Source organism: Vanessa atalanta, chromosome W (genome assembly GCF_905147765.1).
Source record: "Vanessa atalanta chromosome W, ilVanAtal1.2, whole genome shotgun sequence".
NCBI classification, from domain to species: domain Eukaryota; kingdom Metazoa; phylum Arthropoda; class Insecta; order Lepidoptera; family Nymphalidae; genus Vanessa; species Vanessa atalanta.
In genome coordinates this window covers 4,654,482-4,672,795 of record NC_061901.1, presented here as the reverse complement: position 1 = coordinate 4,672,795, position 18,314 = coordinate 4,654,482, and the positions used below count along the sequence as shown (strand labels likewise).

General features: G+C 32.9%; 1 protein-coding gene across 1 annotated transcript in view; it reads right to left on the bottom strand.

Annotated features, from left to right (window-relative positions):
* The window catches only part of LOC125075685 (gamma-aminobutyric acid receptor subunit beta-like), a 79,429-nt gene that overhangs the window by 33,002 nt on the left and 28,113 nt on the right, over window positions 1-18,314 (bottom strand). The window contains exon 2 of the mRNA XM_047687394.1: window positions 930-997. Coding sequence (XP_047543350.1) covers window positions 930-997 — 68 coding nt within the window. The remainder of the gene's footprint in view (window positions 1-929; window positions 998-18,314) is intronic.

Below are 18,314 nucleotides of genomic sequence, written 5' to 3'. Positions count from 1 at the left end.
AATCTGACGCGCTCGAGTATTTCAAAAAAACTTTTTTTTTGCATTTTCAAAAATTCATCGTTACTTATCGTCACGCCGAAATCGTCAGTTTTTTTAAAGGGAGCTTCCTTGGGGCCTACTTAACACCCCTTCCGAAAATCTGACGCGCTCGAGTAATTTATTTTTTGCAATTTTGACTACTTTATATGCCTACCCCCACCACGCAAACCGGCAGATTAGTATACCGTTGATATCAGAGGCACTTGGGGCATACGTAGTATGAATATCTGACGCGCTCGAGAATGCCCAAGTAACTGATTTTTTTATCATTTTTGAAAAACCGTACACGCTAAACCCACCGCTAAAATGGTTTTTACCATACGAGCTTTTCTTTTCGAAATTATTTTATCTTTCGATTTTGATAGGTCTCGATGGCGTCGTTGAATTACGCCATTTAGCTACCTCGCCTCCCTAACTATAAGTATTTTGTGTTGTAAACCTTTATGCGTAAATAAATAAATAAATATATAAAGTGTTTATATATATATATAAAAACACTTTATAATTAAATAAAAAAGCCTAACCCCTTAGTTCCTCTCCATACACGATTATATTAATTTAATAAGCAATCAAATATGATGTCATTCTAAAGTTAATGCGTATGTTCATTGTCATTTTGTAACGAGTTTTATAACTTGAAATAAAATGACAAAAAGTTAATATAATCGGTAATCATATCGCATCTAAATTTTAAAATCTAACTCAATGTTATAAGTAGTATATTATTTTATACAGGCTTAAAGATCTAAGTACACATAAAAGCACAGGTTGGCTGACTAAAGATCCATGAAGCGTGGACATGCTCACAGCCTTGTATCTTGGGCTGTTTGGTCGAACTTACTGCGACCGAACAATTAATGAAACAAGCATAAGTTGACAGTGGCAAGTACCATGAGCACTTCGGAGACGGAGCTGATAGAGAGCACGTGCATTGTGACGCCCACTTCCACTGGCGGACCTGTAATCAATACAAATAGAAATAAATGCATGGGAATTACGCCGTCAAAACTATAGAAAAGTAAATGTATCGGACTGAATATCATAATTTCGGTAAGCAAATGTTTTTTTATTTTTATTTAAATAATAAAATAATCAACTAAATTTATGAAACGACGATTTTCTAGGTTTTAACCAACCCACGCGCCAATATAAGCCAATTCTTGGCCAACAAATGGTTGCTTTAGAACAGTGAATCTTTAGAGTAGTATTTACTTATACTTTATATATTTTTTATTTATATGATTTTTTTGATGACTGCGCCGTTGATCTAGTGATTAATGTAACTGGATGCGTCACCAGTTGTGGTGGGTTCGATTCTCGTGGTAGGCAGTTATTTGTGTAATGAACCTTTTTATTCAGTGCGGGTGCTTTATATGAAATCAATATACATAAGCAGCCTGTAAACTTCCCACTGCTGGGCTAAGGCCTCCTCTCCCTTTGAGGAGATGGTTTGGAGCATATTCCACCACGCTGCTCCAATGCGTGTTGGTGGAATACACATGTGGCAGAATTTCGTTGAAATTAGACACATGCAGGTTTCCTCATGATGTTTTCCTTCACCGTTATAGATTCTTTCTTTTTCCTTCTGCGTTCATAGATATAGAATATGCGAAATTACAATTAAATGACAAAGATACATATCGAAATGATAACTTCCTCTTTTATTAAAAATGTTACATGGGTGCTTTGTCCCCATATAAAAACCTCTGTAAATATAAACGTATGTATGCTCTTACATATTTTTCCCAACAATGCACAAGGTACAATATAGGTAAGTCAGGTATTATATGTTGTATATTTATACAGAAATTGATTATATTACAGAATAATTTAAAATATGACGTTAATTTAAGACCTCATTTGTGGTTGGCCTTTCGTGGGCTAGATATACCTGTGCTTACTAGTGCTTACAGAGCTCACTCTCGAACAGGCTATTTAGAACTGTCTATGCGAAAAACAGTCTTCTCTTATATCTACTCCGGCCATTTTAGAAATTTGACCTTGTGCTTTATTAATTGTCATGGTAGTAGCATACTTTAAGCGCGAACTGTACTCTCTTGAAATTAAAGGGGTATTCTAATGGTATCAAAGATTTTCGTGGAATATACACTATTCCTCCTTTAGTACAGTGATAACTGTAACCTATGACATTACGATAGAGAACCCTTAATATTTGTCTGGTGCCGTTGCATAATTTTTGAGGTCTTAAATTCCTCAGTAATATTATTGGCGCGCCTATCTTCTAACATAAAAAATGACGGGCTTCAAGACCTATGTAATAAATTTCAAGCCCTATTTCAACCCTTAGGGGTGGAATAGGGGTGAAACGCTTAAATACATATCTACTCATTTCTAATTAGTAGCCTAAAAATAAAGATTCATACTTCTAATTTAAAAATGACGGACTTCCATACAAATTTTCAACTCTTATTTCACCCTCTTAGTTAAGCGTTTCTGCATATTCTACCCAAATATGCAGAAACGCTTAAATACGTATTTACACATTTTCAACCATTATCCTAAAAACAAAGTTTCATATTTCTACCTTAAGAAATTTACGGACTTCTATACTAACTTTTAACCTTTATTTCACCCCCTTAGGGGTAGAATATGCAGAAACGCTTAAATTTATATCTACTGATTTCTAATCAGTATACCAAAAATAAAGTTTCATGTTACATGTCACTTAAAAAATTACGGTATTCCCTACAAACTTTCAATCCTTATTTCACCTCTTTAGGGGTAAAATATTTAGAAACGCTTAAATACGTATCTACTCATTTTTAATAAGTATCTCAAAAATGAAGTTTCATGTTCCTAACTTAAAAAATGACGGACTTCCATACAAACGTACAACCCCTATTTCACCACCTTAGGGATTGAATTTTCAAAATTCCTTTCTTAGTGGGTGTCTATTCAATAAAACGATCCTACGCACCAAATTTTAAGGCCCAACTTCAATAGTTTACGCTCGGCGATGATGAATCAGTCAGTTAGGACTTGTTATTATATATATATATGTAAATGAAGCTCTTTTACTCTTCATTTAATTTAATAGATAATTATAGATACTTGCTCATTACTTAATATAATATATTATCTATGGTGGCAGCACTTTTTACTCTGTATTCATTATATAATTTAATCTGTGGAAAAAGGCTCTCAGGTTTTTGTACGTTTTAAGTTTAGCAATCGCACGTGACATTGGCGAAATAATCTGTGCCCTCTTGGCATAAATAAAAGCCAAAATTAAAAAAAAAAAAAAGTTTAGCAAGATTTTTTGAAAAGAAATAACGATTGTTGATTGAATGTTGTTTCTCTTTACAGGTTAGTAAATAATATCATATAAATTTGTACTAGGTATATAAGTAGTCGTTTATATTTGTGATTGTATTAAACTTTAAAAAATAAATTTCTCTTTACAGAGCAACAACTACAGTTTTTGTTTCAATAAACAAGATATTACAAAACAACATTATTTATAGCTGTTGGAAACAATGGAAAAGTTGAAATTTGAATTTGTTGTCAAACCGAGTGAAGACCCGAAGACTAATGTAATATGCATAACCTCAATTATGAATGCCGATAAAAATCTGTTTTTAATCCCGGAACAATTACAACCGGTAAAACTGCATAATGAGTTGACAAAAACTCAAATTTTTCAAAAAGTAAAAGCAACCTTACAAAGAAGGCACGAGAAAATACAAGTATGGATTTCATTAACACCAGAATTACGCGATACTTATGCGGATGAAGATGGAAATATGCAATTTAAGGGATATTTACTGGAGGAGAGTACATGGTTGCGGTTTAGTAATCTGCTCCAGGAGCGGGGGGTAGAGGGGCTCTGGGGAAGTATATGAGTATTCTCCCTATGCGCTGGTACCATTCCCATCATACGAATTTGCTTCGTTCTTGAGATATTGGCAAAAACTAATCATATAATTCTAACCTCAAATCAGGCTATTTATTAACAATTTCGAAACTCAGTGGCCTTCGGCGCTACGGGATGTGCAGCACCTTCGCCTTTCGTAATGTATGTATGTAATCACGATGTGCCTGTGCTTTGTTACAGCAGGCGGGTGCTGCACCCCCTTCGCGCCTTCGGTTTCTTAAAAAACACTCTAGGGGTAAGTCCGACAAGACCATATTGAGTCAGAGTTAACAGAGTCGGTTTTGTGTCAATTTTATACAATCAAATGTATAAATCTAAGCTTTCTAGCAAAATCATCGAAATAAATCACAACAAACAAAATGAGCACTCATTCGAAATACGCGAGTCAAAAAGAAACAACGAACGACATATTTAAATATGAATAACGTCAAAACACATTCGTGATATTTGACACATTCATTTAGCGTTTTGACATATTACAAGCACCTTATGTATATTGCATCCTTGTCGAACTTATACAAAATAGTTACTTATCCTGCTCTTATAGTAATATTATGATCTATTTGACATATTTCCGCGTGTATAGGTTATGATAGTTTTTCTTAATTTTCTCGAAAATGGTGCAGTTTCGCAGGACGCGAGTGGTATTGTTGTAATCAAGGACCAATTCTCTAACATATACAACAATTTGTTTCCCCAAAATCGTGGAGGATTATTCTAAACCCAACCCGAGTACATCAAAAACGCAACAGGTTTTTACGAATGAAACCTCAACAGATACTCTTACAAGAATCCTTGAAAGTTTTGCTGAATTAAAGAAGGAATCTAAGCAGTCTAATTTAAAGAATTTATCTGAAAAGTTCGTAATAGAAAAATTCACAAAAAATACATCAAGTGTTACACAGTGGATGGATATTTTCGAAGCTGAATGCATTCGTGTAGGTGTAAGTGAAGATATTCAAAAGATACAAGTGTTTCGGTTATTTTTAGATGACTCTTGTCAAGACTGGTTTAATTCTATGCTTATCAAATATTCAATAAATTCAGAGTGGTGTATGTGGAAAACAAAATTTTGTGAAACATATGTAAACAAAAACTGGTCACCAATAAGGTATGCTATATTATTTAAGTATAGACAGGGTTCGTTATTAGAATATGCTCTAAAGAAAGAAAGGCTTTTATTAGAAATTAACAAGTCAATTGATAAATCTACTTTGATTGATTTAATTGTCACTGGACTATCTAATTTTATAGCAGACGAAATAGATAGAAATAAGATAAAAGACACTGAAGATTTATTTAGTAATATTCGAGGCTTGGAACATTTTATTAACAAAAGGATTGTTGAAAAAAAATTAAATGGATTCGGAAAGTAAAATGAAAGAAAAAAGTTTAAAAGACCGACCATGTAGGATTTGTGAAAAAGAAAAGAAAGGGGTTCGGTATCATTCGGAATCTGTCTGTTGGTTTAAAAATAGAGATGATAACCGCTCTAGAAAGGAGCCAATTAGAAGTTTAAACAATTCTGAATTAGAAATAAGTTTAAATAAAATAGATCCAAAAAACTAATAATTCCACCATTAATCAAAACCAAGTTATTAATAAATGATTCCATAGAAACGTGGGGGGTTTATGATTCAGTATCTAATGTGAGTATAATTAACTCAAGATTAATATCATTCCCAAACAACCCATACAAAAATTATAATAATCAAGCAAACTTAAAAACGATTAATGGTGTAAAAAAACCTATAGGACTAGTAACATTAAAGATAAAGATTTTTCAAATAGAAAGAAATATGAATGTTTTTGTCATAGATGAACAAAATTTTGATTATGACTTTTTAATCGGATTGGAAAACTTAGAAATTACACAAAAATTTAAGAAAGAAATTAAAAATAATGCTAATATTTCAAGTGATAAAAATGAAAACAAAAATAATTACTTTGATGAAAATACAGTTAAGAAAGGAACGGTGAGAAATGATTGCTATATAGATGATAAGTGTAAAGTTAACTTTAATGAGCACATAGAAGCAACAAACTTCATAATTTCTGAAAATAATTTAGACAGTCAACAACAATCAAAAATAAATGAATTAATCAACAAATACAAATCATTCTTTGCAAAAGACAAATATGATGTAGGCGTAGTGAAAGGCTATGAGGCACACATTGATTTATTAGTAGATACATATTGTAGCACCCCAATCCGGTTGGTCACCGTGGGGGAAGAAGACCGCTACCCTCCAACTACCTCAATTCAAAGTTAAAAATGTACCCTTTCCACAAAAGCCAATCAAAAAGAAGATATAATGCACATTGCAACATATAATACTCTCTCGCTGAGAACAAATGAAAGCCTAGCAGAATTAATCCTGGCTCTCAAAGATATACGTTGGTCTATAATAGGACTATGCGAAGCCTGATAAAATTAAAATGACATGGAAAATTATTAATTGTGAAACTGGAAGAGTCAAAAATAACATCTCCGACTTTAGCTTATCTATAGACAACAATTTATTTTCCTCAGATCGGGATGTTGCAACTGTTTTTGAAAATTTTTTTGCTGACATTCCATTATCGACAACTAACTCATTAAATTCCTCTCCTACCGTTGCTGAATCATTATTAAAAAACCATGTGGAAGAATGTAATATTAGCTTTAAATTTAATACAGTAAGTGTAAGTGATGTAATAAGTTCCTTCAGATCACTAGATATTAAGAAAACGGCCGATCTGTGGGGGATCTCTGTCAAGGTAGTCAATTCAATAATTGATGTAATCGCACCCTACCTTGTCACTATGTTTAATAAATGTGTCCTTAGTGGCGTGTTTCCTGACCTCATGAAACATAGTAGAGTATTACCAATATTTAAATCAGGTAGTACATCAGACCCCAACAACTATAGGCCCATCTCTGTACTACCAACTCTTAGCAAGATCTTTGAAATTTTTTTGGTTCCCAGGTTCCCAGGTTTGGTTAACAGGATCCCAGAAAACGTTCAAAATTAATCAATTATAAAATTCAAAAGAGTCGTTAAAGAGCGTTTGTGTGCTAAAAGATATTACAACACTAATGACTTTTTAGTTGACTGCACACCTTGGGAATGAAATGATCGCCTCCAGGCTGTTTCAAACAACTAAAATATACTTATCATTGTACCTACATGGAAAATGGTTAAAAAAAATGAAAAAAAATATATCCCGCTGAGTTTCTTTCGCCGGTTCTTCTCAGGTCCGAGGTGCTAAATTCCGAACCGGTGGTAGATTTTTGACAATCAATAAGCAAGTGCAAACACTTCTATATTGAATAAAGATTTTTGACTTTGACTTTTGACTTGACTTGAAGTAAGACATCTAGGAGAAAGCATAGATGATCATGGAGACTTTTTATTATACTACAAAGGAGAAACACCAGGCCTGCATGGAACGGGATTTTTAATTAAGAAAAAATTGAAACCATATATTCATGAATTTATCGGTATATCAGAACGTATTGCAATTCTTAATATAAAACTTCCACCCCAAAACGAAATGTGGTCAATTGTCCAAGTTTACTCTCCAACAGAGACTTCCAATCTATCAGAAATCAAGCACTTCTATAATACATTATCAGAGGCTATCAAAACCCACACACACAATAATTTAATAGTAATGGGCGATTTTAATGCTAGAACGGGCGATAGAAGAGATGGTGAGGAAATTGTCCTAGGTCCATATACTTCCTCAGGGAAAAGAACAAGGAATGGTAACATGATGATAGAACTGGCTTATGAATACAACTTAACAATACTAAACAGTCTGTACAAGAACCGTAAAAATAATAGATGGACATGGATACATCCAGACAGCTTCCACAAAAACGAAATAGATTACTTCTTAACAAATATATATAAAAAATTTCATGATTGTAGAGTTATAAACAAAATTAATTTCAACAGCAACCACAGAATGATGAGAGCAAAGTTGAATATAGATATAACCAAGAAGAGTCGACCCTTTATGGTAAAGAAAATAAATGACATAGCATTGGAAAGTAGTGAAACATTACAACAAAAATTACAACACTTCATACAAAATACCAAAGGCTTTGACATATAACATAAGTACAATACATTTCAAGAACTCTTGTACAGAAACAGTAAGATTGAACAGAAAGGTGAAAATAAAACAATAAAATGGGTTGGAAATTAAAGTAAAGAGCTTTTACGATCCAGAGCAGAACTTATACCATATCCGCAAAAGTCAAAAAGTATAAGAAAAGAAATAGCTGGATTGAGTAAGAAAATAAAATCACAAATGAGAAAGGATCGACAAAAATACAGGTTGGAACTGCTTGAAGAATGCATTAAAAAATCTGGTGGTACTAAAAAGGCTATAAAACAACTTTCAGAGAAATAAAACTAGATACCAAATTTAATAAATAAGAACCACAAACAAGAGAAACGGAGACCTGAAATCTTGTCTATAGCTAGTAGCTTTTTCAAGGAACTATATGAGAAGAAAAATCATTTCATACGAAAGACAGGTTTCAATGAAGAAAGCATTATACCAGAAATAATCCCTGCAGAAATAAATAAAGCATCCCAAAAGAAAGATAAAGCTCCAGGGTCTGATGGTATAACCAACGAGTTCATCATACTTAATAAAGACCATCTAATACCAATTCTACAACACATTTTCATTGAAGTGCTTTAAACCGAAAATATACCTAACCAATGGACAACGTCGACTATAATACTTTTACATAAAAAAGGGGACAAAGATAACATAAATAACTATAGGCCTATTAGTTTGTCATCGAACATCTACAAAGTCTTTGCAAAAATAATACTGGATAGAATAAATAATAGTTTAGATGAAAGCCAGCCAAAAGAACAGGCAGGATTCAGAAGCGGATACTCGACTTTAGACCACATATATGTAATAAAACAATTATTTGAAAAAAGTAAAAAGTTCAACTTTCTATTGCTGCTTCGTGGACTACAGCAAAGCTTTCGACACCATAGAGCATGAAGAGATTTGGCAAGCACTGAAGAGCCAAGGAGTCGAATGCAAATATATTAGGATACTAAGAAACATCTATGAGAACAGCACAGCTAAAATTAAACTAGAAAAGGAAGGAAAGGAGATTAAAATAGACAGAGGTGTACGCCAAGGCGACCCTCTCTCTCCTAAACTTTTTACGGCTGTTTTGAAGAAAGTTTTCAGACAACTGAACTGGGAAAATTGTGGGTTGTCCATTAATGGTCAAAAGTTATCACATCTGAGATTCGCGGATGACCTAATAATAATTTCGGCGACGAGTGAAGGCCTGCAAATAATGCTGAACGATCTAGATAGAGAAAGTCAAAAAGTAGGATTAGTCATGAACACACAAAAAACGAAAGTCATGACAAATGGGAAACAAACACCAATTAGTATCAATAACAATACAATAGAATATGTTGAAGAGTATATATACCTAGGACAAATAATCTCCCCCTCAGATTTGACCAAAAAAGAAATTGACAGACGTATTGGAAATGCATGGAAGAGATATTGGAGTTTAAAAGAAATAATGAAAAACAGTGAAATTAAGCTAAACATTAAACGAAAACTCTTTGACAAATGTATACTTCCTATACTTACTTATGGTTACTAACAGTATTTAAAACGGGATATTTACCATGTTTTTTATTTTTATTTGTTGGAGCTCGATATTTCGACATTATCTACGAATGTCTTGTTCACGAGACTGACGTTTGCGGGTAGATGTTGACGGCATTAGAAGTGTCCATATCGGATTACCTCCTTTCTCGTACGTTTGCTGCGTAAACACTGATTACCACTACCACTGTCACTTTCACCCTTACTATATGTTTTATTTGCACTCGAAACTCGATCCCATGTTTTACAAACGAAACTCACCGTATCGATTCGCGAATTTTTTATATTATTATTCAAGGGTTTGCATAACTTTAACACTGGATTCCATACTTTCGACAGTTGAAACCCATCTTCCCTATTGAAATTACTATATTTAGTAATTTCAATGGCTTCTCGTACCACTCGGGGTATATAATGGCGTTCTGTCGCGAGTATCTGAACATTATGAAACTCGATCCAATGGTTCGGCCCGGCTTCCATAAGATGTTCCGCGATGGCTGATTTCTTGATATCATTGTTTTTTACCGCCTTGATATGTTGTTGATATGATACGACAAGATACCTTACGCTTCGTCTGTCCAACATAGGATTTACCACAACTACAATCGATTTTATAAACTCCGGGTTTTTCCAAGGGAAAGCTATCTTTAGGTGAACGCAACATTTGCCCTATCTTCTTGAAAGGAGTGAAGATAGTCTTCACCGCATATTTGCTCAGGACTCTAGCTATCTTATCTGTCACTCCTTTAACATATGGCATAAATGCTGGTTGTCTTTCAACCCTGTACTGCCGCAGTAACTTATGATCCCGTGTAGCTGTGTTTCCCACTTTATATCCTTTCCGCTGTAGGACCTTTTTAACGTGTGCTAGTTCAGGTTGTATGTGGTCTTCATCACAAAGGTCGTAGGCGCGATTGGTCAATGATGTTACTACAGCGTTTAAGTGTCAAGGATGGTGGTGTGAGTTAGCATGAAGATATCGGTCTGTATGCGTTGTTTTTCTGTAGACAGTATGGCTCACAGAGCCGTCCGTACGTACTCCAATTTCAACATCAAGGAATGCTATTTTTCTGGACTTCTCCATTTCACAGGTGAATTTAATTTTGCTGTGGATGCTGTTTAAGTGATTTAAGCAATTCGTTGCACTATCACTGTCCCCCTTTATGATGGCAAATACGTCATCTACATACCTCTTCCACAGTTTAATTGTAGGTACAGCCTTTGCCGTTGACATGGCTATCTCCTCGAAATGTTCCATCCAGATGTTGGCGACTAGAGGAGCGACTGGACTCCCCATTGCCACACCATCTATCTGCAAGTAGTACTCCCCTTGGTAAACAAAGTAACTGGTCTCTAGGCAATGGTGTAGCAATTTCGTATATTCAGTCGGTATGTTATTTCGCTGTAATTTCACCTTTATAACATCCATACAAATGAAAATAAAAAACATGGTAAATATCCCGTTTTAAATACTGTTAGTAATAAAAATAACCATGTTAATTTAAAATCTTACTTATGGTTGTCAAACATGGGCACTCAGAAAAAAGGATGAAAAGAAGATGAAAAGAAAAAGACTCTCTGACAAAATCCAAATTGCAACCATAAAGAAAGAAACGAGAACAACAGATGTGGTAAAAACAATAAGGAAATTAAAATGGAAGTGGTCAGGTCACACAATTAGAGGGAGGGAAAAATGGTCAAAATTAGTTATGGATTGGTATACCGGACACAAGAAAAGAAAACGGGGTAGACCGTTCAGACGATGGGTTGATGAAATCAAGACCATAGCTGGTGGAACATGGCCAAGATTGGCAAAGGACAGGGAAAAATGGCGACAGTTGGAGGAGGCCTTTGTCAATAAATGACATACAGACATTATAGACTATATGTAGACAGTTGATGCAGTGTGATCTAATTGTAAACTAAAAATTTTCTTTTTTTGTCTGAATAAAGGCTATTATTATTATTATTATTACATATTGTAGCAAAAGACCATACAGATGCAATTTTGAAGACAAAAAAGAAATAGAACGACAAGTTCCAAAATTATTACAAAATAAGTTGATTGAGGAATCTTATAGTCCTTTTGCAGCTCCTGTTACACTAGCCTATAAAAAAGAAGAAGGAAGAAAATGTAGATTGTGCATAGATTTTCGCGATTTAAATAAAATAGTTGTTCCTCAGTCACAACCATTCCCACTTATAGAGGACTTGATGATTAAAACAAGAAACTGTAAATTTTTTTCAACGTTAGACATAAATTCTGCTTTCTGGTCAATACCTTTAAGAATAGAAGATAGGAAAAAAACAGCATTTGTTACTCAAGAAAATCATTTTCAGTGGACTTGTCTACCGTTTGGATTAAAAACTTCACCTGCGATCTTCCAAAGAATACTTAGTAGCATTATTAGAAAACACAAATTATCAAATTTTACAGTCAATTTCATCGACGACATTTTAGTTTTTTCCCAGACCTTTACGGACCACATTGAACACTTATCATTGTTATTAGAAGCAATTTCAAAGGAGGGCTTTAGACTAAAATTTTCTAAATGTCATTTTGCACAGGACTCCGTAAAATATTTGGGCCACATAATAAAAAATAATACAGTCACTCCACTAAAAGATAATTTAATACCTATAAAAGACTTTCCTGTTACAAAAACAAAGAAAAATGTTAGACAGTTTCTAGGAAAAATCAACTTCTATGGAAAATATGTTCCAAACATATCCATCATATTAGATCCCCTTCACAATTTATTAAAGAAAGATCAAATATTTATATGGACTGAAAAATGTCAACAATCTTTTGACAAGATAAAAAAACTACTTTGTTCAAAACCTATTTTAGAAATTTTTGACCCAGAATTACCTATACATATTTATACCGACGCTATTTTGAAACAGTTACAGGAAAATGGAGAAGAAAAGCCTATTTTTCAAGGAAATTGAATGAAAGTCAGAAGCGGAAAAAAGCTATTTATTTAGAATGTCTAGCAATAAAAGAAGCAGTTAAATATTGGCAGCATTGGCTCATAGGAAAAAAATTTAAAGTGTTTTCAGACCATAAACCTCTAGAAAAATTAAATATTAAAGCAAGGACAGATGAAGAACTAGGAGATCTCACATATTTTTTATCGCAATTTAATTTTGAAGTCATATATTCACCAGGAAAGAACAATTTAGAAGCAGACAGTTTGAGCAGAAACCCAGTGTTAGAATCAGACATAAACCAAGAAGAAATTTTAAAAATTATAAATTTTATTAAACTAGAAGACATCAAACATGATCAAGATGAAAATGAAGACTTAAAACTATATAAAGATAAACTAATACTAAAAGATATGATATACTTTAAAAAGACAGGGAAAAAAGAGAAAATTATTCTCACTGAGGAATTTAGTAAAAAATTAATAAAAAATGTACATTATAGATATTGCCATATAGGAGTAAAACAAACAGAAAATAAAATCAAACCATTTTATACTGCAAAGAATTTAATAAATAATATAAAAATAATCTGTGAGAACTGTGAAATATGCATAAAAAATAAATATAGAACTAAATTTAAATATGGATTGATGTCACATCTGGGTCCCGCTACTTATCTGTTTGAAATCGTCTCTATACCATTGGTGGATTTGGTGGCTCCCGCTCTACAAAAACATATCTCCATCTTCTGGTAGATCATTTCACCAGATATGCCTATATATTAACATCAAAAACACAGAATGCAGAAGATTTCATAAAACTCATAAAGAAAGTTATTCCTGATAATAAAATTGGAATGATTCTATCTGATCAGTATCCGGGGATAAATTCCAATGAATTTAAAAACTTTTTAAGAAAGGAGAGCATACCTATCATTTTCACTGCAGTAAATGCACCTTTTTCAAATGGTTTAAATGAACGATTAAATCAGACATTAATTAACAAGATAAGGTGTACAATTAATGAAAAAAATGGTTAAATAGCTTGGACAACTATTGCCCATCAATGCACCCAGAAATATAATGAAACTGAACACACTGTAACAGGATTTTCCCCAGCATATTTATTGGAAGGAAGAGTCATTAATATCTTACCGGATGAGTTAAAAGAACAAAAGACACAAAATGATTTATTAAACGATAGAAAAATAGCATTGGAAAGAACAATAAATTCACACAATTATAATAAAAAACAATTTGATAAAAACAGAATAAATACCCAACTAAAAGTAGGAGACTTTGTATATGTGGAAAATGGTAACAGATTAAATAGGAAAAAGCTAGACGAATTAAAAATTGGACCTAAAATTTTAGAAAAATTTTCTAATTCAATTTATAAAGTAAATACTGGATACAAAAAGTTAGAATCAAACCTGTTTCACATTACAAAACTTATACCAGTGCCTGATAATTTTGTAAACCAGGAGGGGAGGGAGATGTAAATGAAGCTCTTACTCTTCATTTAATTTAATAGATAATTATAGATACTTGCTCATTATTTAATATAATATATTATCTATGGTGGCAGCACTTTTTACTCTGTATAATTTATATATTCATATATTCATTATATAATTTAATCTGTGGAAAAAGGCTCTCTGGTTTTTGTACGTTTTAAGTTTAGCAAGATTTTTTGAAAAGAAATAACGATTGTTTAAAATAGAATTTGAAGCAATAGCTTTTAATGTTGTTTCTCTTTACAGGTTAGTAAATAATATCATATTAATTTGTACTAGGTATATAAGTAGTCGTTTATATATGTGATTGTATTAAACTTTAAAAAATAAATTTCTCTTTACAGAGCAACAACTACAGTTTTTGTTTCAATAAACAACATATTACAAATATATATATATATATAGATTTGTTAGTAATTATTCTTACAACCTGTTCCGGATACTCTGTTGTTAATATCGTAAATGTAAAGTGGCGTAAGTAAACTGCTGTGTCTGTTATTCTCTGCTTTATTACTAACGAAATAAATTTGAATTTGGAACAAAAGTTAGTATACATTTCTTTTTTTTCTGATTTCATAGTGCAAGGTCTCAAGAGAAAGTTATTACAATCTGAGTTACGCTTTAAATCATTCTTCATTCTTAGTTTAATGGCTTTTAGTTGTGCCGACAGGGCACAGATTATTTCGCCAATGTCACGTAGGATGGAGAAGACACGAAAGAGTTACGCTTTATTACTTGACAAGAAGGCATAGTTTAGGTTGAAATTATAAAACCTTTACAACGTATTTCTCTATTTTATGGTATAGTTAGTCGGTAATCGGTAAAATATGGCTATTTGAGTTTTATTTTTGTTCGTAAGGCGTTGTTGTATTGTTAACCGAAAACTATTTTATAATTCGACGGGTGCAAAGTAAAAAATGTTATCCACAAAATACATAGCTTTTCATGAGAGCGCATAATAAGAAAAAATATTTGCCTATTTTGTTGATTATAAATTAAATTTTCTAAAAAAAATTGTGGATTAAACAAAGAATAGTTCCTATTATTCATTATATATGTATATATGATTAAAAGGAGTACTTGATTACGATAAATCTTAAAAACACAAAATCTAGAACATACATATTTGTGTAGATATATTTTTACACATCTTAACTTTTTTGCATGTTGTACATTTTAAAGAAAGTGAAATTAAAATGTACAAAGGAATTATTCATTTAATATAAAAAAAACTTAATATAATAATACATGTCGAAGCTTGTCCCAGCTTGTTTTTAAAAAACAAGATTCATTGCTGATTCATTGCTGACGTCATGAATGTCAGATTTTGGATTTCTATCGATCTTCGAAGGTATGAAATTAAACGCAGGAAATATTCTTCTTTGATTTATTCCAAGCGGAGGAGGTCCGATCGCTTCGACGGCTCGCCACAGGGTCAAAATGTATAAAAAATAGCGTCTTTACCGTCTTTTGTTCAATGCCCCTAAACTTACTTAAACTTTAAAACTGTTGTTGTTTATGCTCTCGCTAGATGACATTAGCATAGTAGTAAACATTAAGATCTAAAAATATTTTAATTATTTTTTTAATAGGGCTTATTATTTTATTTAGGGATGTTTTAGATGACGAAATTATTTTATTTCGAAAATACTTCTGTTTGTTGCCATATAAAAAATCTAATGATTCCATGGTGTAAGAAAAATGGCCACATTAAATGTTGCCAATATGTTACAAAATATTAAAATATGAAAATAATGTTTTGTCATAGACAATAAAATATTTTTAATAGTATGAGACCAATTTTAACTCTTAAAGATAATTTTAGTATAATACAGTACATAAAAGTTGCATAAAAATTTAAAATTGTTTGAATCGTTCGCTGTGCATCGCGTTAACTTTTATTTGGCTTGTGAAGATGCCATCAAACTCCCGATTCAGGTGTAATTTTAGTTGTAAAAACGATGGTAAGTAATTTAAAACTACATTGGTTTATGTTTGGGTAAAATACTGGCCCAGTTCCTACCACTGGTTTCATTTGATGAATTTCATAGTACATTCGAGGATACGTAAATCTTCGGACAAAATCAAATATCTTTTATATATATCTATCGTAGGTCCATTGCCTCGATTTCCTAAACCACAATATAAACCATATCTAGAAAAATTTAATGTATGGAAATCTGTCCTCGCTGAAGATGTTCAAGATAAAGGAGACATTTCGGGGAGAGGGGTGCAGTATAGAAGAGGCAGAGGCAGTTTTGAATTATTGAATTTACGAACGCATCATTTGTCTTTCCTAACCTCCACTACTTTTTTAATACTGGTAACACCGAACTACACGTCTGTCAATTTACGTCAATTTCAGTGTCAAACAGAATAAAATTTCGTCGGTTACTTTACGGAAACGAAACCAAATATTTTTATTTTTTATTGTAAACGGATTACTGAAAACGTAAGTATTATTTTCGAGTTTTGACTATTTCATAGTGTTGTGTACAATATAGTAAGTGTATTACCAATATAAGTTAATTAAATACATGACGGCGTTTCCGTCCTATATCAGGTTGACAAGCTGTCAACCTAGCGAAGCGTCATTGTCGAAGGTGAGGCGAGCAGCCACCTTGAACGACACGATCGAACGAGACGGCGCCCGTTTACCACACTTATGACGAATCGCTGTGATTGCCGCCATATTGCCGTTTTGTTTAAACTATCTTAGTTGATTTTTGTGTGAAAGTGCTGTGTATTCGAACTATTCCTGTGACTACAGTGATTATTAAATTGTAATTAACATCTTAGACTGGATCGTTTATTTTACCACGCCCATTTACCCGCTCTAAATAAAATGAGTTCTGGTGAAGGCCCTTCTGGCCTTTTATACAAGTTTCTTGGTCGTCTACATAATTTTGTTTCTGAATACCATCCGTATTGGGGCAGATTTGAAAAAAATCTGTGGGGCAGCTATGAATAAAATGTTCAAAAGTGCCCCCCGCTATTTAAACAAATGATATTTATTTATTTTTTAAATAATTGATAAATTAAATAAGTTAATTTTATATTATTTTACATTTGTGAATCACAATGGTAAGAAATTACAAAAAGAAAAAAGAAAATGATGTTAACAAAGAAGACGCCGAGAAGGCTGTACATTAGATAAGTTTCCTGAAAAATGGTTAGATAACAAGAGTGCGGGCATTTAATGGATGAAAAACTTTATGAAAAGGCACCAAGTATTATCTTTGCGAAAACCTGAAAACACCATTCTTTCCAGATCAACCAGCTTCATTATTGAAGCTGGTTGATCTGGAAAGACATTGACATTTTTGACATTCATTGACATTTTTCCCTCATTGTACGCATAAACTTCAACCTCTCGACGATGCAGTAAACAGTATTTTTAAGGCGAAGCTCGCAGTCGCGCAAAATATTTGTTTGCTTAATCATCCGGGCAAAACAATAACTATTCACGATCTTGCAAGTATTGTCACCTCTGCATATAATGCTTCACATACTATCAATAACATCAAATCGGGATTTTCTGCGCCAGGAATATATCCGTTTTCTAGAAACAAATTCACGGACGATGAGTTTGAATGTTCGGAAGTGACTTATCGGGCTGATCCTTGTGGTGCCTCTTGGTACCTCTATACCACATAATATCAACGATAATGTCACTGAAGCTGAAGATCTGGAAATAATTGAACCCACAATATTGTTGCTCCAGCACCTTCTGCAATCGACAGTTACGCTACTGACGCTGAAGATATAGAAGCAGATCAACCTGTAATAGCATAAATTAAAGCTATTAACAAAAGTAATAAACCGACCACAAACCTTACATCTCAACTTCCCCCTGAACTTAATCATGAAACCGATAAATCTGCAAAAACACCAACTAAGAATACTAATAAAGTTCACGTGCAAACTCCTTTACGTTCACCATCTGTAATTGAAAGTGCCAATAAGCCAATATTGATAATTTGGCGAAAATAAACAGGAATACTGAAAATATAAAGGGGATACTCGCGAAAAATGCGCAATGGAAGCTGCTTATTTAGATCGGGTGAAACGCAAGGCTTCAATTCTGCCTTTATCAAAACGAGGACGATGTATGCCTAAGACCAATACGTATAAAAAGAAGAAACCGTTGCCAAAATATCAGTCAAACTCAGAATCTGACGAAAATATATCTTTTCATGATGATTCTGTTATGGATTTAACAGATGGGCAAAATAATTCTGAGTCTGATAATCTAGTTGATGAAAGGGAATCAATTCAATC